Below are 26632 nucleotides of genomic sequence, written 5' to 3' on the forward strand. Positions count from 1 at the left end.
TGTACATAACGATAAACTCTTTCTTTCCAGCAGCTTGCATTTGCTACGTTTTCTTTCTTTCCTGATCTTAACTAAGGAAAATACTCTCTTACTTATCACGACACTTCTGTTACATGCCTTGTTTTTCGAGCCAAGTTTCTTACAGTATTTGGAGTTTATTTTAATTCTTAATCAAATGATCTGTCCAAGAAATTAATCTGAAAAAACATATATAATAAATGTTCAAATACACACCAATGGGGACACCTGGTGGAGAAACTCTGAGTTGCCCAGGACGCCCTGCATTAAACCCACGAACGGGTGAGCATGAGTTAGCTCATCAGTGGGATGTCTGCGAATATTTTTAACCATGGCAACTGTAAGATAACTTTCATTACTTTACCTGCTCGCTGGTGATGGCTCCCTCCAAGCATCCTGCACTTGCTGCTGCCCAAGAGTACATGCACGCAAGTTGTGGTGGTGCTGATGCACAGCGAGTGGGATCCAAGCACCCCATTCCTCGGTGTCTTTAATGTGACTGGGGACAAAGCTGAGATTACAAGCAAATGCTGTTTCTCTCTTGCTGCTGCACAAGCTGCTGTGTTCAAGTATTCTCGATAAGCCCTGTAGATAGTTATTTAAGAGGTGTTCTATTGACCTATATTTGGCAGGTGATGTGGGAAGGTTAGGTGAAGATCCAGGACCGTGTCTGCTCCAAATTGAATCCTACTCTGTATCACATGAGATGCTCCAGCCTCAACAGAGAGCAACTCAAGTAACCACTAACATTTTCCAGCCTGCAGTGGAAGTCCTTGCCCTCCTCCAGTGGGCAAGGCCCCCCTTCCCACTCTCCTGTAAGCGTGGCCTTGGGAGAGACCATGGGAGGACAGCCCAGACTGCCCTCATCAGTGAGCTTGGCCAGGGAGAGGGGTGCTGTGCTTTCCACTGCCTTTGGAAGCAGGCAGGCAGTACTCAGTTCATCCCTGGGGCACTACACCTATGTCAAAGGGCAGACTGTGGCTTCCAGGCTGTTTATTTGTCTGTGCTATAAAAGCTCTACTTGGAGTGGGACAAGCACAAGACCCGAGGATGAGGCAGTTGGCTAGGCAGCATTGTTGCACACATGCTCTAGAAACTGTATGCAAATGGAGCACACTTTAATTAGTGTGAAAATGGTTGTGGTTGGTTATTTTACTCCTAGCTCGCTCAGAAAGCAAGCATTAGCCTTTCCTGTATGGGGCAGCAATGTACAGATGGGTTGTGGTGTGCCTTCTGGCATGCACCAGCTGTGGAACGTGGGATTATCTGGGGGTTTTGTCTTTCTAAGTAGGAGAGGAGGAGAAGAAAGGAATCCTTACAGTCGTGAAGAAGGAAGGATAATTTCTGCCTCGTTGTTTTAATGCAGTCTATTCTGACATAGAGTGAAATTTATAGCCTACTGGTTTTCTCATTGTTTGGTAAAGAGGGAACATATTAATTATAATTCTGCACCAGAGCCACCAGACAATTGAGAGAGAAAGTGATTTTGGCTTAGACCATCACAAGTTGGGCAGCAGACTGTGGATTTTTATTAGATATAGCAGAGTATTATTTGTGTTTAATTCACATTTCAGACTCTTTTCTCTGTGGCAAGTCAGAGCTGCAAATTAAGTATGATTCGCCATCCCGTAGGCATCCAGTATGGCCTGCTGACTCTCTGCACCCTCTCACAAAACGAGACTAATGAGAGACAAGCGGATTTTATTTGTTGGTATTCCTGTGTTGTGATTAATATTAACACAAGACACCATTTTTTGCCACAGGACTCGAGAGTGGGCAATTTTAAAGTCAGTGCTTGAATTCAGATGGCTTAAGGAGAGTCCTTTCCTGCTTCAGGTGCTCCAGCTGGCTTGGAGACTCAGCAGAGCTGGCTGGAGGCAGTCACTATGACTAGCCACCAGTGACTGTCCTGGTCCAGACCAGAGGTCCCTGTCTGACAGCAGTCAGGAGCAGATGCTAACAGAAAGAACGTTGTAGCAGGCTTTACAGACTAAATATTTCTTGCTTCTCTTTCTTGCAGAAAACACCTTCTGCAGTGGTGACCATGTATCGTGGCACAGCCCTTTGGACAACAGTGAATCTAGAATCCAGCATATGTTACTGACAGAAGACCCTCAGATGCAGCCGGTGCAGACTCCTTTTGGGGTGGTTACTTTCCTACAGGTATGACCCAGCAATGGTGGCTCTGACTGTCTCCTCCTGGGCATGGAATGCAGCTAACATTACATTTCATTTAGCTTTGATAAGTCAGATGTTTATTATCCTGTCTTCCACCTTTCTTCCTTATTTGATTACCATGGATCTCATCTTTGAGTCGTTACTCTGGAGGTATTCATTAAGCATTTTACCAGGATGGAGCAATGGCCCACTTGGTTCTCAAGCTAGAGGTCTATCTGATAGAGAGAAGCGTTACACCCCAAAACAGACCCGGAGCTGAATATTACATTACTGCTCTGAAATGTCAAACATGAACATAGGGAAAAAAGCTGAGATAAACACTCTTAAAAGGTAATGTAGACCTAAATTGAAATTAATTCTATGGTATTATCAGTAAGTGATCCTCTGGTTTGAGTTCCAGGAAAAAAAGAGTTTGAAGCAAGACTCAGAGTTGCTTTAGCATTATTTAATGCCAGAAACGTAGCTTGCAGCATTGACATAAAGATTCTTTAGAGGCTAAGTAAGTTTTCCTGTGTTAATCTACTGTTTAAGAAAGGTTCAGGTTTGCTTTGCAAAAGAAACATTTGAAAAATCCCTTGCAATTTAACCCTACTATTCAGTGAGGGGAGCTTCCTTGGCCAAACAGGTTTGCTTGCTTTCCCAAAGTCCTTCTTCTCAGTCATGTCTCTTAGATATGAGCTGCTTTGGATATTTTTAAATTGCATATGGAGCTATTAACCATAGTGGAAGAGCTGGCATAGTTTATGCCAACTGCTGATTTATCCCCCCTCCATGGAAAAGCTTCTATCCTGTGGGAAAATGAAAGTGTCTGTATCTTACAATTTAAGCTTCAAGTTGCTCCCAGTTGTCCTTGCCTATAGTTGCAACATGTAAGGGCAAGGTCCATTACCACAGACCTGCGCAAGGCAACTGCTGTGCAAGGGCAAAGGCTTTCCTGAATTTTCTGAGCTGACCAAAAAGTCTGTGTTTTATCAAAAAGAAAGAAACCGGTGTGGGGTTAATCAGTGAAAGGTGAATTGTGGGACATGGAAGGAGAGACAGAAAACCAAGCGAAGCAGTGTGATTCCCAGCTGACTCCCCAGTTAGTGCTACATTAGCACACATCTCTTCTTTAGTGCCCAGCTGTCCTGGATCAAAGGACAGTCAACTTGGTGCATCCTGAGGCTCTTGGCCTCTAATCTTCCACAACACATATGGTTGACTTATTTTTCCCCTTTGTTTGATGCTTGTTTTTATGGATTTATTTTGACCCATGAGGATAAATGATTGCAAAAAGAAATGAATGAACACAAAATAATTTCCTGTTTAGAGTCTTGCTGTTTGTATGTAATTAGTGAGTGAAGGCCCAGGGAGGGGTGTCCTGAAGCGAGGGAGATTCAGGGACATTCAGCCTGGGAGGTGGGTGGGGATGAAGTGCATCTCCAAGGGCTGGGTCCTGAGAAATGAGCTCTGCAAGGAGCAGGGAAGGTAGGGTATGCAGAGCTGGGTACGTGCTGACGTTGATGGTTTTCCACGCAGATCTCAATCAGTGCAGATACATGCGTGCAGCAAAGGCACATCAGGCCTTTGCTGCTCTTGAGAACTTAGTTTTCAGTTTTCCTCTTTTCTGATAAAACATCGGTTGAACAGATTCTGACCAAAAATTCAGTGTCGGTGGAAAAGGCGTAGAGTATTGAAGAAGAAAATAGAAGGCCATGGCTAAGACATTTTTTCATCCCAAATAGTGAATCATTGTGCTCAAAGGCACAAGCCAGCGGTTGATGGATCAGGAAGAAAGTGCCTTCCTCTATCAGCTGAATGGTGTTTCACCCCTTCGTTTGAAGCGGCTGATCTCAGCTGCTGTGAGAGAGACATCTGGTATTGCTCAGTGTGGCAGCTCCCATCCTGAAAAGCAAACACATCCTGCCTTATACAGGAAGGCAGAAGTCTGCAATTGCCTGCAGTGACGAGTGGATTATGCGATGTGTAAGCAGCTTTGCTTTATGGTGCCGGGTAAGATGTAACCAGTCAGCAAACTGAGTCGGTCAAGGATTTATGAGTTCCAAAGCACTCCCTTGTGGCAGCAAGTCCCTTGCCTCATTTAAATTGCTGGTGCAGTGTTGCGTTTGCCCCCAGCAATTGGCTGACAGAGGAGTGTTTTGCATGTGCTCAGACCCTAACCTGTCCTGTCTTGTGTGGACTAGATTGAAAAGTGAGAACAGACTAGTGGATCTTCAGCAAACCCTGATTTGTCACCAGGCCCTCCTCATAGTTAAGTTCACACATGCCATGCAAGATTAAATGTTGCGTGACCAGGGTACTTCACATGGTAAGTGTAGAGAAGAGGGCATAAAGGATTGCAGAATCCCTCTGTTGTCTCAGGCTCCATTTGTCCTCGTTTATCTACTTAGTTTGAAGAAATGGTACTTCTCTGTATCTGCACTGTGTGATCCAGCACCATGTGGTACATTTTCTCTACAATTCTTGCATGGTTCCCATCCAGTTTAGTGTCTCTGTTTTCATTTATTCCAGATTGTTGGAGTTTGCACTGAGGAACTGCATGCGGCTCAGCAGTGGAACGGGCAAGGGATCTTGGAACTGCTTCGGACTGTCCCGGTGTAAGTGCTCGTATAGTGCATATAGGGGAGCATTCCCATAGAGAACAATTCAGTTGTTTATTTTTATTAACAATCTTTAACTTTTTGATGGAACTTACTTAATCTTGTGCTGTAGCAAGAGATGGGAATTTGTTGCAAATCTGTTCTCACGCACAGACACTTAGATGGCAAATTAATGCATGTGGAAGTCCACATGTTCCGGGTGAAACAGAATGAGGTCTTGAAAGCTTAATTTCCTTCCTCTTATGCCTGCAGCGTTTTGTCATTGGTTCTTCCTGAGAGAGCTGTGATAACTGTTACTTCTGACCTCTCTGTGTAGTTCAAAAGAAAGGAAGGAGAGGGTCTGACTTCCAGTGCCTAGCAAAGCTTGGGTACTGTCTGAAAGTAAGAAAGTCACTCTCAAACTGGCCCCACTTTTGGTGGGCCGGTTTGCAGTAGGAGGATTGCTCATGCAAATGAAGTTCATTGTTATTTCTCCCATGGCAAAACAAAGATATCATTGGGTTACGGAGGATATGGGTTTTAAATGTTAAATGATATGTTGATGCTTTATTTGCTGCCAAAAATTTTTGGCTTGCAGGTGTTTTTAAATCTTTTTCTCTTACGTTTAGTGGAAGATACTGCCATGTGATTGTACCTGAAAAGATATTTTTTTTTTTTAAACAAAATGGTTCTGCGTATGTGTTCCTGGGCACAGTAGTACACTCTCTTGTATCACAATGGCCTTTGATTGATTGATTGATTGATTATTTGGAAGAGCCTTTGCTGCTGGACTTCTTAAACTTGAACTTTTCTCTTTTAGGCACAAGTGCAGATAATTTATGTGAATGCCCTAGAGTAGAGTGAATTTGTCCAGCTGCAAGCTTTGTTTCTGGGTCCCCAAGACAATAAACACTGCTTGCAGCTCCCTTGGCTCCTCTACGTCAATACAGATATAGCACCCCTCTCCTCAGTCTGTTCTCATGTTGGTTTTTGGTTTTTTGTGCTGTGGTACAAGCACCTTCCCAAGGATAAAATGAAACCCAAATGTGCATGATTCAAAGGCAAAGCTGCAAACTACTAAGCTGCTGATGGGGAGTCAGGGTAAAAGCCTCTTACATCCCAGTAAGGAACTGAAGCAGGTCACACCTCTGCAGTTAATAATTAACAGCTTCCAAACTTATGTGAAAAAAGAGTGGCTGTCGACGCATCTGAAAAACTATAAAATATTAACTTTTATGGCTCCCACTTCAAGTGCTTTAGGAGACTGTAACACAGACAAGGCCAGAGGAGGGGGCTTTTGACTACGATAACAAAGTATCTCATGAAAAAAATGAAAATTTTTATGGCCATTCCGAAAGACTTCAGTTTTTACTTCAAACGAAAAGCACCGTCTAAGGCTGACTTCTGCAGTCTGCCTGCACTGTGACCCGAAGTAAAGCCTCCGAGTAGTTCATCTTCACAGTAATCTGTTTTCTATCACCTTGGTGGGGAAACATCTCGACCCTTCTGACTTATTGCTAATGAAAACAAAGATTTCCCTGAACCACCTGAGTACTCGGCCATTAAGTACCAACTGGACAAAACATCTATTCTGAAGCTATTTATCAGAGCAATAAGCTTTTTATGGTACTGAACGTGACTGCCGATCTCAGCAAAAAGCGCAGTCCCATTGGGACCCTGCTGCATCTTTAGACATGTAATAGAGGTATAAATCTTGACCCCATGCCTTGCCCACGTTTCTTAGACCTAGGCTACCACCGGACTTCTCAGTCCCAAGTCAGTTACCTGTAAGATTAAAAGACAGTTCAGTCTTGTATGAGTAACTGGGTCCATACAGGGGATAGCCTGTGTCAATCCTGGCTGCTTTGCAAGACCTGGTGGTGTCAGGCACTAGGCAGATAACAGCTAGGAGGGCTTTCATTGTGTATTTGGGAAATGTAAAGGACAAATGCATGCTATGGGCTGTATACACAACACAGAGGGGCTGCCAGGCTTGTTTTAAACTCTGTCTTGTGCTTCCTTTATGTGCAGGTCCACTCTGAGGACTCTGTTGGGGAGCACTAGCTAAAGTGCTTGTTTGGTTCGTTACCTTTCTTTCTTTCTTTGTAGAGCTGGAGGCCCCTGGTTGATAACGGATATGCGAAGAGGAGAGACAATATTTGAGATTGATCCACATCTGCAAGTATGTCTTTAGTTAATAAAATGTCACGTCTTTTGTCGTAGCCAGGGAGAATTGGTTTAATGGTATAAAACAGTTCTATTATTTTCTGTAAAGGTGCTGTAATCTTCTCAATGATTGCAATAATGATGGAAGAGTCTTAGAGACTCCCTTTGCCCTCTCAGAGATGCTTCAAGAGTGCACATGTCCAGCCCCAGGTGGATGGCAGCTCTAGGAAAAAATTTAGAGAAGAGAGACCAGGAAAACAGAATCTCATATGTGAGACAAATTGGTAAGATTTGGTCTGCATGTTTTAGAAAGGAGGAAAATAGAAGAAGATAAAAGAACATAGAACAATACAAGATTTAGAGATGATAGATCAGGAAATTCCTCCTTTGTTTTTATATGCAAGCATAAGGAGATATAACATGCAGAAAACTCAAAACCAATTAAGAAATACATTTTTTCACAGCAAACATGACAGTGTAGCTTGTTGCTGTAGGATATCACTTGAGGCCAAGTAGTTAGTGTGATCTGAGAAATAATGGGAAGCCAAAAGTATCTCATGCAGTTATTAATAATCCATGCAGGAAGATATATTAAACCTTCTTCAGAGTTCAAGTTAATTTCTGAAGTTTAAAGATCAGAATCGGATCTCTGTGGAGGGGTTACCGTCCCATGAACTACTGCTGAGCCATGCATTTGGGAGACAGTTCTGCACCCCTTCAGCGTAGTTATGGTACTAGAGTACATGTGTCCCAGGCAAATCGTGTGGTGCTGACCTTGTGTCAGTGAATCACTGAGTATTTGCCTTTAACGGAGAACTTATGGCGTAGCCTCGTAGGGCACATGCATATGTGCACGTTTTGTACAAGCTATTGCATTTGCGTATGATCTGCGTGTCTGCATCTGATTACCCTCAGTTACCTCATAGCATCTTTTATTTTGAAAGCTTAAGAACAAAACCAAATTCTACTTTTACTGTTTTTAAGGATTTGTTCATCTAAAATAACTCCAGTCTGAGAGACACACACACAAAAAAAAAAAGTTCCACAAATGTCCCACAGTGTGGGAGCTAATGCAACTGCAAGTCCTATAAAGTTTTTAGGCTTTTCAAAATTTCGCCCTCTCCCCTCCTGGAGGGCGTTTGTCTGTTCTCTGCACACTGGTGATTCCTAATGATAACAGGGTTTTCTTCAATTTACCGTAAATGAAAAGTAACTCAGCTTACTGGAATCTGAGTCAGCCAAGGCAAGTTAAGGCAAATAAAGAGTACCTCTGCCTCACCAGTGTGTCCTACCACTGAAAGCTGCTATGTCTGTGGTCTTTCCGGACTTCCTCACACTTAAGACATTCCTGTTTCTGTTCTCTCTTGCCCTTGCAGCAGTGCGTATGTGCAGGTGTGTGTGTGTACCTCCTTCCTGCTCCACTGACGCAGCTCCTGGAGATTCACAGGGCAAAACCTGCTGCTGCGGTACTGAGTCCCGCAAAGAGCCTTTGCTGATTGCAAGCAGCAAGGTTGTGCTGGGCTGGGTTCAGCCACGTCGCGCGCCTCCTGCTCTAATTAGTGAGGAAAGGATAAAGTGTGATTTGCTTGGCATTTTCTTGGTGGTGGTGAGAGCTGAAAGGCAGCAGTGGAAGATAGGGGAGGGAGGGAGCGGGCAGAGAAAACAGACAACTTTCCTGGGAGCAGACAAGCACGTTGCCTGCCTGGGAAGCGGGCAGAGCTTGTTTTGAGGCTGCATTGTCTCTTGTGGGAATTGGTTGAGGCCTAAACCCAGCCCTGGCAGCAGCAGCTGTACTTTCTGTTCGAAGTTGCCGAGAATGGATCCCAACTAAGATGTCATCCCAGGATGTCGGCAATTAACGCTGTGGCAAAGCTGGCTGTTTTCTGTTCAGCCAGGCTTCCCTGTAGGCCATTCAGATTTCCCTGGCAGCACTCTCAAACAATCCCTGTCGGTCCCCAGTTCTGCGCTGATTCTCAGTGCTTTGCTTCTGTTTTAGCAGATATCTCAGAAGAGAATAAAGCTGATTCGAATTTCCTGAGTTGTGGTTGCCGCTCTGCGGGTCACGCTGCAGTGCTCTGGCTCGTTTAGAAAGGGATCAATGACTTATAAGAGCCTCAGAGCATCCCTCCCACATGCTGAGAGGAAAATGGGACAGAAACATCCTTTCTTTGAGGAAGGAAAAAGCTGAACCTCCTTTGCCCTGGGCTGCTCCAACCTCCTGCTCAGGCTGCCCTTTCAAGGGAGTAAAAACAGCCCCTCAGCCCAGACACATCTTAGCTGGCTAAAGATGGGGTGAAGCTGTGCATTGCCCCAGCAGAGAATCTGCGCTGGTTAGGGTTTTTTTTGGGTTGTTTTCCCCCCTTTGACATCAATACTTGAAAACGTTATAAAACAGGCATGCAAATTAAGCTGCCTTAGGCCAGCTCGTTTCCATCAGCCCCCCCTTGATCTCCAAGGGATGCCAACAGAGCAGCACTTCTTCCTCTGAGGAAGTGCTCTGCAAACCAGCTGAGATGCAGATGACGAGTCCCTTTCCCCCTCCCCAAGGCTCTGCACACCGTCCGGAAGACCCGACTATGTCTGTGAGCCGGGGCCCCGGCTGCAGGCATGGAGAAGCACGTCCCACCACAACCTCTGCCCAAAGGAGTCCTTGGGTTCCTCTGGGCTCTTCAGCTCCCTGCTTAAGGGCAAGTTAGGTGGCTCTCCCATGCTTCCCCAATCACTGGAATGAAAAATGACTGTGCTGACAAGTTAAACCTTACCATGCCAGCTGATTTGGGTCCTCACAGAGCACAGCAGAGGGCTCCCGAAGGAGCCACGCGCTAAATCTCACTTAGATCATCGTTTGCATATGTAGGATCGGATGTATTTTTATTTCTTTTTCCACAGCTTCTATTTCTGGGTGAAACAACTAATTTTATGTTTAGGATATAACAAAAGAAAATCCCAGCAGATTTATTATTTCTCAGATTTTCCCATTATGTTTTCATAGAAGCCAGTTTCCTCTGACGCCGGAGGAAGATCCCAACAAGGAGTAGAGTTGGGGAGCGAGGCAGAAGGAAGGCAGTCTCTTGAATGCTTAAATCTAAGTCAGGACTGCTCTGGTCCTGCCCCCGGCCACAGGCTTCTGTCACCACTCTTGTGCCAAAGAGCCAGTTTAGGGAGGTGATCCAGCAGAAAAAAAAAAGGAGTTGGCTCAAGGGAAGGGGTAGGAGCACACGAAGGAGGGTGGGACTGCAGCCACTGCGAATTACATCAGCTTAAACTGCTGTGCAACCGCACCCTGAGTGCTTGTGCTTATCTTTGAGCTGCTCAAATCCTCTCTCGAATGGCCACAAGAACAGGCAATGCTCTTTCTAGGGCACAGCGTGCGAAGCTGGGCAAGGGGAGGAATGTATGTGGGTTTTAGTCTGGAAACTGGTTCTTAGGGAACAGATTTTGCAAAGCGCTGGGATGCTCCCACGATCTCTTGACTCCAGTGGCAAGGTCAGACTGGAGGGTAGTAATAACGAGCAGAGAGATCCGCTCCCGTTGTGCGTAACACAGCTCTGCTCCTTCCTCAAATCTTCACAAAGTTTCTTGTCTTGCAAGCAGTGGGACTTACTGCCTGTTTTGAGGTCACCCAGATGTATGCAGTGAGATGGAGGTCTTGCCAGTGCCACTGAGTGGTACCCCTTCAGAAGAGGAGAAAATGGGCCGGGTTGATTCGGTGCCAGGGGAGAGGTGACAGCGGTAAGAACAGACCTTCCTCGGTGCAGCTCAGCCCTGAGTTTGTTCAGCTCAACATTACCCCCTTGTGGGACATAGGTGGAAATTCAGACTGATGCCAGTTCCCCTGGCAGGTAGGTGTCCGGTGGAAATTTTGGCCGTAGTTTAGGGCAGTCTCGCAGGCAACAGATGCTCATGTCCTTGAGAAAACTCATGGTGTCTGAGAGTACCCGGTGGCTTGTGGCTGGTGTGCGACACCTTCCTAGACCCAAACAGTGGTTACGTGCTTGGAAAGTCCAGCTAGCAGGGGAGGGGAGTTTGTGTATTTTGCCAATAGAGAAAGCTATGCAAAAGCTTTGACATCGTGAACAGACCTGTGTCTCCCTGCACGTTTGTCCTTTACTGAACACCCCGGCGCATAGAAAATCAGTGGCTGGCTGGGCAGTTTGCAAATTATGACCTCTTGCGAATGGTGAGTCTCTCTGTGAGCTGTTTTCATTGTGGGACTCCTTGGTAAGCTTGAAAAGAGAACTTAAGTTTAGTTATTCGGGGATTTGTTGTCATTGGCATACAATAGGTAAACTGCCAAGTTGTGCTTCATACAGGAGTGTATAATGTAGTGTCATAAATACCTTCAGGTGGTGTAAACCAGAGCTAACGCTGAAAGAAGCAACCCTGCATACCCCAGGCCATTGATTTCCACCTCGGTCTTTCCCTGCTTTGTGCCCACTGGGGCCATGTAGTGAAGCAGTGGGGAAGGGACAGGAGTTCAGACCAACCTACTTTGAAGAAGGTTTGTCCCAGCTTAGACCAGCTCCCTAATTTGGCTCAATGTGCAGTCACCCTTAGCTGATACATCAAAGCACAGGGCAGGAGAGTGGAAACTGGCCATGAATGGGGGATGTGCAGGAGCTGCTGAAGGTTGGGTTGAGCCAGGGTGGGTTCCACCGTAGGTCCAAGCCACACACAAAAAAGTCTTGGGGTTTTGGGTCTTTTCAAGCAGGAGAGAGTCGACAAAGGGATTGAGACAGATGGCTCAAACCTGAGCGGAGTGAGTGCCAAATGTGCCTGGGATGATCTCAGCCGGCCCCCAGAGGATGACGAAGACAGCAGGAGCATTTGCATTGGGACCCAGCCGCGGCGGCTCTCCGGGAAAGGTAAGAGGTCCTGGGCTGAGTTGCTGTCATGGCCTTTCGGCTTGTTTTCTGATGGGTCTGGGCAGTGGGCTGAGTCATGCAGCATCCTGGGGTTCATAACAAGCGCTGCGTTTACTGGAAGGCTCAGTATGTCTCAGGGTGGCAAAATTAATTTTGGTGTGGCCTCTTTGAGGAAGGTAGGAGAGAGGAAAAGAGATCTTTGCATTGTTTTGTCTAAATGTTTCTTTGAGTTTTTAGGCTATTTCTAATCTAAATCCACAAAGTTAAACTGAGCACTGGGTGAAACCAGGACTGTAAACACTTGCAAGGTAAAGCAACTGCAATTTCCGAATCTGTGCTTCCTTTTTAACATTGCCATTTCTTGGGTGTCAAGTTGGACTGACACTGCAGGTTGCTGCAGCTGAACTCAAGTGATTCTTGCAAATACGGAACTCTGGAAAAAATAAATAAAATATGGTGGAGTTCCCCTTTGCAGTGAGATGCCATCTCAGGGTACAGATGTCATAGCCATTACACGTGCTTGAAATTATGCATGTTATCTTTCAAATGGGTGAAGTAACATAAAATTTGAGGGCTTGAGACTTCCTGGAATTAACTGTGGTTTCCACAGGAATGGTATCTTACTTGGTTTTAAGTCTATGGTAAAAAAAAAAAAAAAATGCATGTAGGATTCTTTCTGGCTTCTATGCAAATATTTTGAACTGCACTGGAACTAAAAAGGCTATTTTCCCTGAGCTCTGCACACTAAAAGCCCAAGACAGGTATACATAGTGATATTTGTATATCTTTCAAATTATTTTAAAACCATTTGGATTTTTTTTTTCTCTACCTGATTACCACATTTCTCAGAAAAAGATGAGGAAACGTCTAAGAAAGATAAGAAAGCATCCTATTAAAGTTTTTGGCCATTAGACTTTATAGAAAGTGAAAAAGTAAAAAGGCTGCATCTGAACTATATCATTTGCAGTTTATTTTCAAATGTGAGCTTGAGGATAAAGTTTGCCCTGCATAAAATTCCTTTCTTTTGTGAATCTTACTGTAAATTAATCAACAGATTTGCAAAACCTATTTCAAAAACTCAGCGACCTCATTGCACTTGTTTGGTAAAGGAATAAATTCCTGTTGTGCCTAATGGGAAAAGTGACTTACAGTGCAAAGGCTGGAAGTGTCAGGAGGTTCTGTGAGACCTGTAGAAACAGCAAACACCACATTTATGAAAGGATACAAAACTACTCAGAATTTCCTCATCAGGAGGGCTCTGTCCCAAAGATTCCAGCTCTCCTTGCCTGACATAACACTGCAGCCCAAACCAAGAGAATTCAAGCTGACTGTATAAAGTGAAATAACTCCTCAGGTGCAGGAAGAGCCATTAAGAATTCACCCTTAGCATCTCTTCATTTCTTTCTGAAGGGGATGACTTTAGATGAAACACACCATAGAAACGGGCCTTTGAAAAAAAAAAAAAGAAGCTGACATCTCCTTGTGTCTGGGATGTTTCTGGGGAATCTAAATCATGTTAAAAAAATTGTCTTTGCAGATACGGAGCAAATCAGGGAGACTTTGCGAAGAGGGCTTGAGATTAACAGCAAACCTGTTCTACCTCCAATAAATGCACAAAGACAGAATGGGTTGAACCATGACCGAGCACCGTAAGTTTCGCCGTGCACACTCAGATGGTGGAAGGAGGGAGCCTAAAGAGCTCAGCATGGAAAACAAAGTTAAAGCTGGGTGGGAAAAGACTTCTCAAGGGGAGAGAAAAGGTAGCAGCAAATACTTGCAAAGCAAGAGGATAGAGGGAGAAGAGCTGTTCAAGTTGGATTAATGGGCTGGTACTCAGGATGGCAGATTTTGAGAGGGATTTTAGACAAAGCTTGCTAATACAGAGTGGCTCTGTGTTCTATAGGACTTGTTCCTCATGGTGTACATTGTTTGAAATCGGACCAGGTTGAGCCCTATAAAATGTTCTGTGGCAAACAGTGCTATGGTATCCAAAGAGCTAGGTGGCATAGATGAGTGTTTGCTGATATTTTTGCCTGAGCGTTTTGTTTTCAACCTCATAATTACAATCCTTTTGGTTAAAATGTTGATTTTTTTTTTTTTTAAGTGACTTTGATCTCACCTTGCTTAAGCAGGCAGGTACTGGCAGCAATTACATGCCAATACCACCCTGGTCTCTAATAGTCTGTAGACTAACAGGTGATTTCAGTGGGACTAGGTGGGCCTGTAGGTCTCCCCTCATTTGTAACTTTTGACTTCGGTGAATCTATAGGGAAAACCTAAAAGGAAATTAGGTTTCAAGCCATCTGCACTTCCGTCTTTTGGGGTTTCTCCCCTTCCCCTCTTAGGCTTGTTTCAGTTGCTAGTTAAATGTCTTCCCATCAATTTTAATATTTTCATCTAAATCATACAGAAAGGCATGCATCTATGCTGCACTCTTTCATCTTGGTATTTCCTTTGGTTTCCTAGTCTCCGATGAACATTTGTGCTTTTCTTGGTCCAAGAGTAAAGATCATCGTGAAATCAGCTCTTTCTTGTAGTGCCAGGCAGGGACAGCATCCTGCTCTGTTTCAATTCCTATTTCTTTCTTGATACTAATAAGTAATATGAGATATTGATGCTTATATAAAAAAAAAAAATCTCAAGTGGCTTTATTATTGCTTTAGGAATAATCTTACTTTTGCTATGTAGTAATTATATGGAGCCAGATTGTGACCCGACTCAGATTTTGAGTAGTACTTTCTTGCCTGAAAGTCCCGTTGAACTCTTGGTTGGTCCCATTGGCCCCACTGAAAAAAATGAAATGATGCCATCTGATTTGCACAAATCACACCCAGTTTTGGAAGGCTCAAAAGTGGTGAGCAGGATTTCTCACAGATGTTGGGCTCCTGCATGAATCTGCATGCCCAGTAAAAGCTCTTGAGTTCGCAGTGGTTGGGGACGACCAGAAACATTTGGGGTGTGCATCAGGTCAGGGAGGCAGCTGATGGGTAAGCCTTAATGCTTGGAGGTAGTTGTTGCTTAGATAAGAAAGCTTTATGTTATTCAGGGTAAGATAAACAGAGATACGCTCAAGACAGAGTGGTGAAAGGTTAGTAGAGGGCTAAGATGGAGCACACAAATATTTACTTGGGTAGTTAACTGTTCTGAGACAGAGGAAGGCAGGTCAAATTCAGAGCCTCATATCTGTGATAGTGCTCTTTGTTGCAAATCTCTCTTACCTGTAGCAGCTGCACACCCACCCTACCTGAAGCCTGAGCGGTAGGAATGACCGGTTCCCAGTGTTTGCCTCCTAAAAGATCAATACATTTCTCTGAGGTCTGTGGTTACCACTGTGGAAACTGATAGCTAGCCTGTTCCTCCATATTAGCAATTCAGTTAAGGAATGAGAGCTATCAGCTGTGTGTCTTGCCAGCAGTTACTCTCGTGATAGTTAGCACGAGAAGGATAGAGGAGATCTCCTCAACTTAAAACAGTAATGTGTCCTAATACTTTCTTCCTCCATCTTACTGACTACTTTGAGAGGAGTTTGGAAAAGGTCTTTTTCTACTTGTGCAGTGGCTTCTCTTCTCCAATGCATGTAGCAGATACAGTGGGACTTGTTCAATGCATTGACCATACTGAGAGGGGTGGTGTGTGCTGGAGAGCAGTGTTTACTCACAACCTCTAACTAACCGGTACTTAAATCAGACCTGATGATTACCCTTACTGTGGTTAAAACTTATCAGTCAACATATTTTCCAGCACAGCGTGGTATAGATGAAGCAGAAGAGGAAGATCTTACTAAGTCTTAGCCTTTCTTAGTACACTGTCTCAGCATGTCTTACGTGTTTGAGCGAAGTTGCTCAATGTGCTACTAAGTACATGAGCATGATCTGAAAACTCTCATCTCCAGCGGCTGCAGAGGGAGGTAACTTAAGAGGGAGGCTTTTGCATGTAGTAATATCTCTACATCCATGTTCCCTGCAGGTACCTGCTAGCGGCAAAGGCTAAGACACGAAAGGCACAAAACCCAGTGCAGATATAGTCATTTCATAAGACTTGCAAGCACCTGAGATGAAGGACAGCTCTGCAAATAGATCTGGTCCTTCTGGTGCAATCCTTGCTTGGGCCTGGTGGGGCTGGGTCTCAGTTCTGTCCTTCACTGTAGATGTGTCACCAAAGGCAAGTCATTTAGCTATTGAGCTTCATTTCTGCATCTATCAAATGGGACTAATAACAATGTCATCTTCTTGGGGCACCACAAGCATAAATATGTTAATGATTACGAGGTGCTGGGTGATGGGAAGCAGGCTTGTGTGTAATCATATCCTGCACTGTACACACCAGATCATAAAATATCAAACGCGTGATTTGTTGCAAGGGTCCTGTGAGTAACTGGTGCATTAGAACCTCCTCAGGAACTTGACAGAAACACTCTGTTGGGGCATGGCAAATTGTTCCAAATCTACTTTCCATAGGGAGCACTGCAGAACCCTAGGCCGTCAAATATGCACCCAGCTGACATTAGGATGTTAAAGTCTGACACAGACTCTAATGGCTTCATGCAGAAGAGGAATGCGCTGTTTATTTATCATAGATTTGCAGCCACCAACTGCTTTCCTAGTAGCTTTCTTCCCTTTCTTTTATCCTAACCCTGCCACCCACACACAATAATCTATCAGGGTTTAAAGCAGACAACCTGTTCTGCATTCAGCGTCACAAAACAGTATCAGAAACACTCAAACTTTTGAATATTTATTTGTATAAAATGTGGAGGATCCAGATTCCATACAGATTTCCATGTCTTTGTGTAGTTACAGTTTTCAGCGCTTATGCAAAAGCCTCACATTGTTTGGTTGCAGATAGGGCTTGATTCAGAGCTCTGGCTCCAGCAAAGCACATACTTACATGTTAAGCATGCATATTACCAGTTGTTCACTGTCCCAGAGTCCTAAAAAAAAAAAAGTTCCTTTGAGAAAAAGCTGGTTTCTGTCAAAACCCTGTTGGGCAGCTGTAGTACTTTGATTCATTGGTGTTATTACTGTAGACTGTGTAGCCCTTTTTCTCCTAAGGATATGAATAAAAGCACTCTTAATGCTTAAAACTGGATCGGACATCTGTTTCTCAAAATGACTGTTAGCTCAGTTTATAAGCAGCCATTAAATCAGTTCGTACGCATTAAACAAAAGAACATGTAAATTAATCTTTGGAAACATGACTAATCGTTTCGACCATAGGTAACATAATACTCTTGATTACTGCTTGGAAAAATGAGGCGTGTATGAATACAAATGTACTTTACAGTGGCGCATTTTTTATTTCTTAGGACCCATCAGCTTAGTAGGTGCTGCTCAGACAGACAGAAGGGGAAGGCTCCCCGTCTCCCAAACTGTGCAGATGCGCTCTCGTTGGATATGGCAAGCTCTTACCGATGAGGAAGATTTAGATGTCAGACTAAACGCTGCTGCTGTTAAGACCTCAGTGAGCTGGAAGCTCCAGATGTCAAAGATCAGTGACACTTGTAGAGTCTTGCTTCATTTGCTATTTAATTTCTTGATGTGATAAGTTCTGGGGCCGAGTCTTTAATTGTCCTTGGCAATTAGCTCTGTGCTCTCCTGTGAGGTAGGTGAGTAGTATCTCCACTTTACAGATGAGGACAGAGGAGTTAATTTGCCACAGTTGCAGTAAAAGCCAGGGTTGGGATAGGGGAATTCTTGACCTTTTCCAACCCTCAAGGGTCCCCTTGATCACGCAGTGTTGCTGAAAGTGATGTTTTTCTGCCCCTTGGCTGACTCAGACTCTTCTGCTGCTCCTGTGAGCTGAGGCATGCAGTAGAAACCTAGAGCTAGCATGCTGCATTACTGCACATGTTGAGGCTAAAATTATCAGTAATTGCTACATTTCGCTGTGCCAGGATTCAAGAAATGCCCATGCGCATCCCCAGTGTCTGAAGGTGAGGCTTGAGTGGTGGAAAAAGATCTCCCAAGGTTGTGTTACTTTGACAAGGCTTTTCCAGCATCTCTCTACTGTTTATTGCTCTCCCCCTTCTCAAGAAGGATATGGTGGTGTGGTTCAAAGTGCCTGATTACTTCCCATATTTCTGTCTGGAGTTTCTGAGATAACTGTGAGTGCACTGGTCCCCTTATGCACAGCGGTCATTTGTCCAGGGACCCACAACAGATGCCCCAGAGACCTCAAATCCCATCTGCATTCAATTTCCAGGCAGAAAGACAGGTTGAGTCTAGGGAAACCTGAACATATGGTAGCTCTGTGCCCGTGTGCTAATTCCATCCAGCCCTGAACCATTTCCAGCTGTGCAGGGAAATGAAGGCAGGTTCCTGGCAAACAGAGCAGGGAACAACCCTCCGGCAGGTGGGGCTGGCAGGACTGTCCTGGCTGTGACCTTCTGGTGCGCTGCACCCTGAGCATCTCAGGCTGTTGCTCTTCCCTTGTGGGGAGAGGGAGGAGTTGTGTCACTCCAGAAGTCCTGCCAGGATAACCCCAGACTGTCACACGGTGTGCCTGGTTCGGAGCGCTTGAGTAGCAGTGGCAGCAATTGCAGGACTGGAGTCCACTGCCCACGTAGTTCCTCTGACTTGGTAAATAGGGCTTGCTGGTTTCTCCTTTCAGTGAGTAGCATCGGGTTAACGCACGTTAACAAGCTCCATCTGAGCAGCATTTCTGAGGAAGCTCTGACGGTAATATCAAGATGTAGGATTTGCTTGGAGGCGAGTCTGCACTTTGCTTCTCCCAGTTGCACTGGGGTTTGATGGCTGCTTTAGTTGGGCGGAGGGGAGCTGTTGTCTGTGTAGCTGGTTTCCTGTCTTCAGTTCTTGGAGGCAAACTTTTACATAAAGGGGAGCATTTCAGCCTTCTCTGAAACTGTCTAGTTCTGGCTAGACTTTCTGATTCTGCAACCGCTAAGCACTAAGTTTCCAATCCAGTCCTGCTTATTTAGGCATGCTCTCTCATCCAGACGCCATTCAGTGGTGTCTTGCTTGAGTAAGGAATGCTGAATGGGGGGAGGCAATATACTTTAGGGAGTGTCTCTCAGCATGAGGCTGAGTGCTGGGTGACAAGCCTGTGAACTAGAAAAGCAAATGTCTGGAAAACCAGTGTCAGTAGAAGTGCAGAGCGGTCACCGTGCTAATAATTTGCACTTCTGCATAGCTTTCCCCATCTAAGAATCCAAAAGTGCTTTGCAAACATTGACTTAATCCTTGCAACACCCCTATGTGGAAAAATGTCTCAGTTTTACAGACCGGGAACCTGAAGCATATAAAGAGTTGTTTGACTTCGCCCATGAGCCTGCTGGGTGCCAGTGGCACAGCCTAAATCTCTCAGTCCCAGTTCAGCTGCAGGTCTGGAACGGTCTGGCCCCTGCAAGCACTGACAGTAGTTATTATGCAGCTTTCCAAAGGGATATGTGAGTGGCACGAAGATTGTTGCTACTGGCATTGTCCTTGGAGCCCTTCCGTGCCAGGAAATACACACAAAACATCTTCACCGGCCGGTTTAACCAGGATGATGAGCATCCAGGTCTGAGCACTCAAGCTAGCCTTGTCTCACTGTGACCACAGCAGGAGCTGTGTAACTGTGTCCTCTCCGTTTCTGCACTTGCCTCTGTGTGTCTGTGACGTGTCCGGTAACTCTCTATGCCAAGATGCTTAGGGCTCTTTCCCACAACTGCTGGTTTGCCCTTCAGGGGGAACTGTGGGAAAGACACTGGAAGATTGCCGGCACTTAAGTGATCTTTGACCATATCTTCATTAGGGAGTAAGGAGGTTTGAAATAGCCCCGGTTGGGAAAAAAAAAAAAAAAGTAGTCCAACCTTTCTCTTCCAGCTGTGTAAGCTTGCACTAATGGTTTGCATTTGGTAACTTGCGGTTCTGGGTTTTGTACCAAGGAAGCAAGGAGCAGTGACTGTAACTCGGGTTAGTGATGCAGTGGGCACCCACTCCTAGAAAGTGCCCCCGCCCTGGCCAACTTCCAACAGCGTGTCCTTTGTGGTTTTTGGTACCTGGGAGGGTGACTTGAAAAAGCAGCGAAGTCATGCAACAGAGCTTGGAAGGGAACTGAGACCTCCTTCCGTGACAGATCCATGAGATCAAGCACTCTGATCATAAAGCAAAACGCAAATGCAAGAATAAATAAACCTTTCTTAATCCGATCAACCTGGTTATTCTTGAATCCCATAAAATAACTGCCAGTGGGGTTGCTTGAGAAGAGGTTGCCGTAAACATGACTTGTAAGGAGGGGACATCCAAACTTTGCGCAACCCAGTGATTGCATTGGCGGTTTTCCAGGATCCCCACGGGCTGCTGCTAATTGGCATAAAATTAAGCAGGTTGCAGCCACCCTCATCTTTAATACAAAGAGAGGGCCCCTGGGAGGCTACAGGTTCCAGCGTGTGGCCACTCACATCATGAAGGAGCACAGCACGCCGGGACTTGTAGTCTCCTCAGGCCTTGTTGACAGAAGTCTGGGGAAGCTGCAGGCCACATGGGACCCCTTTGCAATGGTTTGACCACCCACTTTCCAAAAAAAAAAAAATCAGATATGGTTTTGGTTAAGTTCATGGACTGTTAATCAGCATTCACGAGATTTAAAAATAAAAAAAAAACAACAAACATCATTTCCTCCGTCTCTTCTCCTCCCAGAAGCAGACTACTGGTAGAAACCAAAGCTGGAAAAAATAGTTGAAAGTCAGCTAAAGTCACCTTGGTAACTGCAGCAATACACTTGCCCAGAACAGGAGACATCAAACCCAACTACAAACAGCTTTAAGGAAACAAAAAGAATGTAATCATCTAAAGAATTAATCTGACAACTGCCCACGTTTACACCTCCCACAAGCTTCCAATCAGAGGGAAATGCGCTTTAATCTCCTCCAACTCCCCTCCAGTTTCACAAAACACGAGATGTGCAGCCCTTAAACTGGGGCATTTCCGGCATTCTGCTTCCATTTAAATCTGCTGCCTTTCCTAATGCAGCAGCCCTGGCTTTTGCAGACTTGTTTTTTCTGGACACTGAGAAACATGAAGGTTTTTTTTGTGGGGGTTGGATGAAGTATTAAATCTGGAATAGACAAAGTTTGCAACATTTTACGTGATAGTCAGCTAGATCTTAGTCATAACAAATAAAACTCCGCTGGCTTTTGCTGCTGATTTATTTGGTGATGGGGTGGAGGAAGCAAAGGCTTACGGGTAACTGACAGTCATAAAACCAAGGATGTTAGTCTTAGAAAGCAAACTTTTTCTACATTTTCTTCTGAGGCTGAAAGCTACAAGCTGTGGATGGCAGCGTGTGTTACAACATGAACTTTTTATTAATAATAACCTAGAAGTCCTGATGACCCTTCATCTGGGCCATCAGCCTTTGGAAGGGTCAGCACAAGGATTTCCATTCCCAAAGGGAGAATTTTAATGGGTCTCGCTGAGTTCCTGTGTCATGCGACATGTTCCAGAGTCTGAAAGTGATAGCACCGTGGCCTTATGTTATGCGCAGTCCACGTGTCCAGAAGTGCCCACCACACAAAACTCTGGTTTAGAAAAGTATAGCTTAGAGAGAGGGTTATTTGTTTTTTGCTATTGGAGTTTTGCCTTGAACTTTAAATAGCTGAAATTGTGTGAGCTCCACTAAAGGGAAACAAGAAACACAGACCGTGACTATTTTGGAAAAGTTTTGTGGAAAGGATTAATAATTTCGTGTCATTCAAAGTATTAACTACCATTTTGCTTCACTCCTTCACCTTTTTGACAGAAAGGCTGGTTACTTATTAATGTGAAGTCATAATTATTGACAGCCTTAAAGTCATGACAGTTCCGTTTGATAGTTACACATTAGTCAACATCTTCTCTTGAGCGTGTAATGACAAACAGCATTTGCTGGTTTTAATAAGACTTAGAAAGCTTTGCCCCTTGCCTCCAGAATATTGTCGTCATTCCTATTATTGCATTAACATCCGGAGGCTGTTTCCCCTCAAGACCGCGGCCCCATTGTGCTAGCAGCTGTACTGGCTAGCGTGGTGGAAACCTAAAAACCCACCTACAGCTTGGGGGGTTTGGAGCCCAGGGGTATGGGGAACTGTCCTGCGGCTGTCTGTCCTTCTGAAGCATGAACATACAGCAGCGATTGCCTGGGTTTTGGGACGTGCCCGCCGCACTTAGGCAGTCCAGGTGAGAAGGGCAGAGTCTCTTGTCTGTAGCAATAACATTGCTGTAGAAATCCTGATCTGCTCCAGGGTACATAAACTCTGGGACTGCATTTAAGGAGTGCGAGCTTATGGCCTGCTTGAAAATCATGCGTTGCTAATGGCTGACCCTTTCGGTAGGGATTGATAAATGAATGATTGGAAGCGGTAGACCACAGGCTGACTTTCCCACAGCTCACTGTGTATATAAGATCTGATAAGGAAGTTGAGGCAAAGCTTAGCTTAAGGTCAACTGATCATTAATCAAATGTAACTGCACTTCTCAGGTAATCAGCCTGCAAAATGCTGGCCCACTCCACTCTTTGAAGACCCCACCTACAAAGAGCTGTAAAATGTTTGCTGAAGTAGATTAAACACAGCTCTAAGTGCCACCTATAGACTACAAAGCACGTTGTGTCTTTGCTTCAGGGTTAACCCACCAGGCTGACACTCTGCTGACTGTCAGTCCATCAGCCCACCCGGTGCAGAAGCTGTATCCTGACCTGCTGTGTCCTTACTGGGTCCATTACTGCTTTTGTGTTTTGCTGAGGCAGAACACAGGAGGCGTTTTACAGTTTTTACCTTGCAGGGAGCTGAGCTGCTCTGATTGCTTTTTTCCTGCATGTCTCTGACCTGGCCACGCAGAGTATTTTCAGGAAGGCACTGTGAGATATCAGAGTTTAGCTTGTATCCTCATTTCAGAGTGGGCAGCTTAGCAACCTCGGTGAAAGGCTCACCTGGGACTAGGTGACCTGGCAGAAGGAATAGGCTGATCTGCTTTGGAATCCACACTGAACTGTATTACTATGTGTGTGGTGGATGGGAGTAATTTTGGGACAGCACCCAAACGTAAAATCAAGTAGATGTGTGATCTAAGTCAGCTCGTGAGGGTCAAGCTGTTTCTTTACAATCATTTCCAGATGTACGTTAAAGGTGGCTCTGCTTGGGTGGAGGAAGGATCCAGGCTTGTTTTAACAGTGTTCCCAAATGCAGCCACAGCCTGATAGCCTTGTTTGGCTTTTGGTCTGTCTGGCATGATGGAATCCCATTGCAATGTGGCATCTTTCAGTTCCCTGATGCTTTCCCTGTCCCCCTTCTCCGGTGATTTTGTACTATAGAAACTATCTTAACAAAGTCTTACCTCTATTAAGTTCACGTGCAATGCCAGGTGACAAAAATATAAATCACATATCAGGCACATCACATCAGTCCATGTCATCTGCAAAAATTGTAACCAACCCCTGTCCTTCATTCTTTGTTCTGGACTATCAAGTAAGGGATAGTGCTGATGCTCTTTGAACATATAAAGTGTTTATGGTGAAGTATTTTGAGATATATTGGTTTGATTATCTAGGGGATTCTGTCTGGCAAAGTTCCTAATCATATAACAACATAACCTTTAGTCGTAGCTTCACAGTATGCTGGTCTTGCAGAAATGAATGAATAAGAAACCAAAGCTGCATTGTCTTAAAGCAGCCAGACTTACAAGGAAAAAAATTCTGCAGATGTCCTACTCATCACATGTAGAGTCCATCTTTTGGCTGTTGCACTCAATACTGGTGGAAGTGGAGGGTTCTCAAAACCTTTTGGTTGAACTGTGCAAAGAAATGATTTGGAGACAATTGTAAGGATGCCTCAGACCTCAAAGATAACTCGAGCAAGGGAACAAAGGGACTGGACAACACTTTCCTGCAGGCCACTGCCTAAAAAATCCTGAAGATAAAGCAAAAGCAGGAGGGAGGGCACACCTGGCAATTCTTCCAAGCCGATTTATAGTGGTTTGGGGGTTTGGAGAGTGTAGTTTTGCTTCAGTTCTTTCCAGAAATTTTACTTCGTGTATGCTGGGAAGAGATGCACCATGTGTGTGCACCAATTCAGATCCTGGGTTGTCAAATCAAGGTGAAGAGCTGCGTACTGGGACTGGTGGTCTGAGGGAGGCTGTCTCTCTGTAGGGGTGATGAAAACTCAGATGTGTCTTTGTAACAGTTTGCTCCTTTGTCCTTCAGTATTCACACAATCGTTCTGAAATGCAGCAGAAATAGCACAGAGCACTGGGATCCTAAATATATGTGCTTTGTCTCTTCTCTTAGAAGCCGTAAGGACAGTTTAGAAAGCGAGAGTTCAGCAGCTATCATTCCTCATGAGCTAATCCGCACGAGACAGCTGGAGAGCGTACACCTGAAATTTAACCAGGAGTCCGGAGCTCTCATTCCCCTCTGTCTAAGGTGAGTGAAGCCCTCCTCCTCCTCAGCTTGTGCTAACACGCCGCTTTTGCCTTGTGGCATTGTTTCACCATACAGACATGCATGCAATGGGTCTTTAAAGGCCAGAGATGAGATATTTTGCCAAAACACATTAGAAACAGATGATTCTTTGCATGTGTGTTCATCATGGTAAGATTGTTTCTCATTCTTTTTATGTCCTCCAGTGTATTTTGAGTGCTGAAACAGGACAGGGTTAGTATAGGGGTTTTTTATTAGTCTAATGCTGGCAACTCTGTGATAAAGAAGGGATGTCTTAACATATTCTGTCAAAGAAATCCCTTAAGTAGTTAATTCTGGCTTATGGACTCAGATACAAGTGGTTGTGCAAAGCCTGTTTGCAATCAGTTTATGCATGCAAGTGTGTTTTTAGACAAATTATGTCACTTACATGACTGAAGGAACAAAACATTATGCGCATACTCTACACATTGTCTTTTGAAGGTTCAGGCTGTACGTGCCACTGTAAGTGGCTTTTCTAGGTTTCCACAATTTCAGTCAGCACTATTTTTAAAAATACGCCTGCCAAATGTAGTCCTTAACATAAAGGTGAACTGTGGGGTAGAAACAAACGATTGCAGGTGACTGAGTTACTTTAGCTTAATGAGTTACGTATCTGTAGTATCAGAGTTAGCAGCAGCAGGTGCACGCTTCGCCTGTGCCTGTTGAGAAACCAATGGGATAGTTAACACGAACATATTTTATTTTACATCACAAATACGTGAGCAGTCTGTCCTGATCAGTTACCACAGCTCAGCTGACCAGCAGTAACTTGTCAAGCACCTGTGACTCTGTTAGGCACTATATATCTTACCTGAAGTTTTCCCCCTTGCATGTTGGAAGCCATGCACGTGTGTCACACATGCTCTGAGCCTAAATACCAGAGCCATGATTTTCTCTGTGGAAAGCATTGAATGAAAAAAAGGGAAGTGATACCGTAGATGGTCACATATGTATATTTTCTAGGCATTTGCTTAAGTAATACAGGTTACATTTGTCAAGCACCAGGGCAATGGATCACTAGGTATTGTTACAGCAGGTAAGATTGGCCCCACCGATGAGCCTGCTTAGAAATGCATCTTCATATTCCCACATGATGTGGAGTCTGGATTCTTTTCTGCAGCTTTCATCTTACTGAAAGACTGGCGGTCCCCTGCCCTTACATATATCGGCACCTCATCATGGGCATAGGCGTGCAGTGGGATTTAGATGCATTCTAGTTCTGTAACAAGGCCCTACGATTAAGGGGGGAGATAAGAAGGGGCTTCCTGCCTCAGACAAAGGCTTGCAACCTGCTTTGTGGAGCAAACCATTCCTATATTCCTGAAAAATTAATAGTTGCTGCCTTCAAGATGGTTTCTCATGCCGATGGCAGAAGCTATAGTGATATATCTTCATTATTGTGTCGAATGCTGCTCACACCCTCTCAGTTCACGCACATATGTTTTATTCCCCAGGGGAAGGCTCTTACATGGACGGCACTTTACATATAAAAGTATTACGGGGGATACAGCAATCACGTTTGTATCAACAGGAGTAGAAGGAGCCTTTGCTACAGAAGAGCACCCCTATGCAGCACACGGACCTTGGTTACAAGTGAGAGAGCCTCCTTCCTTTTTCTCCCCCTTCCTCCTTTACCGTGTCCTAAAAGTGATCCTGCTAAGGGCTTATGTGGTTTAAAAGTGTAACAAACATGTATTTTCTACTGCAACATCTCTCATAGTTCTTGCATAATATTTTCAGTAATTATAGACTCAAAAAATAATGGTGAACGGTTACTATTTATATTAGTGGAACTAAAATTGATAAGCAGTGGCTGAAAAGTTCAAAAATCATCTGTGAATACAGTAGTGTCCATTTCCTGGAGTCAGCGAACACTTTACAGGCTGTATTTACTCTTGATTTCTTCCAGAAAGGAATTTGGGGAGGCAGAGTGGAATGACCTAAACAAAAACGGAGCCAGGGCGGAAGAGCTAAGAAGCTGTGGGACTGTGATCCTACAGAGCCAAGATCTCAGTTTTACATCATACCTAACAGAAGAGCAGCACAGAAAGCACAGCTTCTTTCAGTTTTAGCTCTTTCCTATTGATTCTTTGACAAAAGCTTGCAGTTGCTTGAAGCACCCACACATTTTCTGCACCCAGACTTTTTCTGTCTCACAGATTTTCCTTGGCAACTCCCCATCTTCTTGGTGTTGAGGGTCAACCCTAAAGAGCAGTGATGCGCTAATGACTTGATGGTGTGGTGCTATTCGAACCTTGAATTTCTTCATGGTTATAAACATGTTGCGAAAAGAAAAGAGCTTTGGGGAATGTGTTTATACAGAAAAGCCCATCTCTGAGGGACTATATGCATGCAGTATGTCTCTGCCTTCACTGTTACTCTGGCATTCCT

General features: G+C 44.5%; 1 protein-coding gene across 1 annotated transcript in view; it reads left to right on the top strand.

Moving 5' to 3' along the window:
* Positions 1–26632, top strand: part of SUFU (suppressor of fused homolog (Drosophila)) — an 84408-nt gene that overhangs the window by 41577 nt on the left and 16199 nt on the right. Inside the window, exons 3-9 of the mRNA XM_009881528.1 lie at positions 2039–2181; positions 4708–4793; positions 6885–6957; positions 11653–11806; positions 13344–13455; positions 24068–24202; positions 25696–25834. Of these exons, the coding sequence (XP_009879830.1) occupies positions 2039–2181; positions 4708–4793; positions 6885–6957; positions 11653–11806; positions 13344–13455; positions 24068–24202; positions 25696–25834 (842 nt within the window). The remainder of the gene's footprint in view (positions 1–2038; positions 2182–4707; positions 4794–6884; positions 6958–11652; positions 11807–13343; positions 13456–24067; positions 24203–25695; positions 25835–26632) is intronic.

The sequence above is a fragment of the Charadrius vociferus genome, unplaced genomic scaffold (genome assembly GCF_000708025.1).
Source record: "Charadrius vociferus isolate BGI_N301 unplaced genomic scaffold, ASM70802v2 scaffold282, whole genome shotgun sequence".
Classification (NCBI taxonomy): Eukaryota; Metazoa; Chordata; class Aves; order Charadriiformes; family Charadriidae; genus Charadrius; species Charadrius vociferus.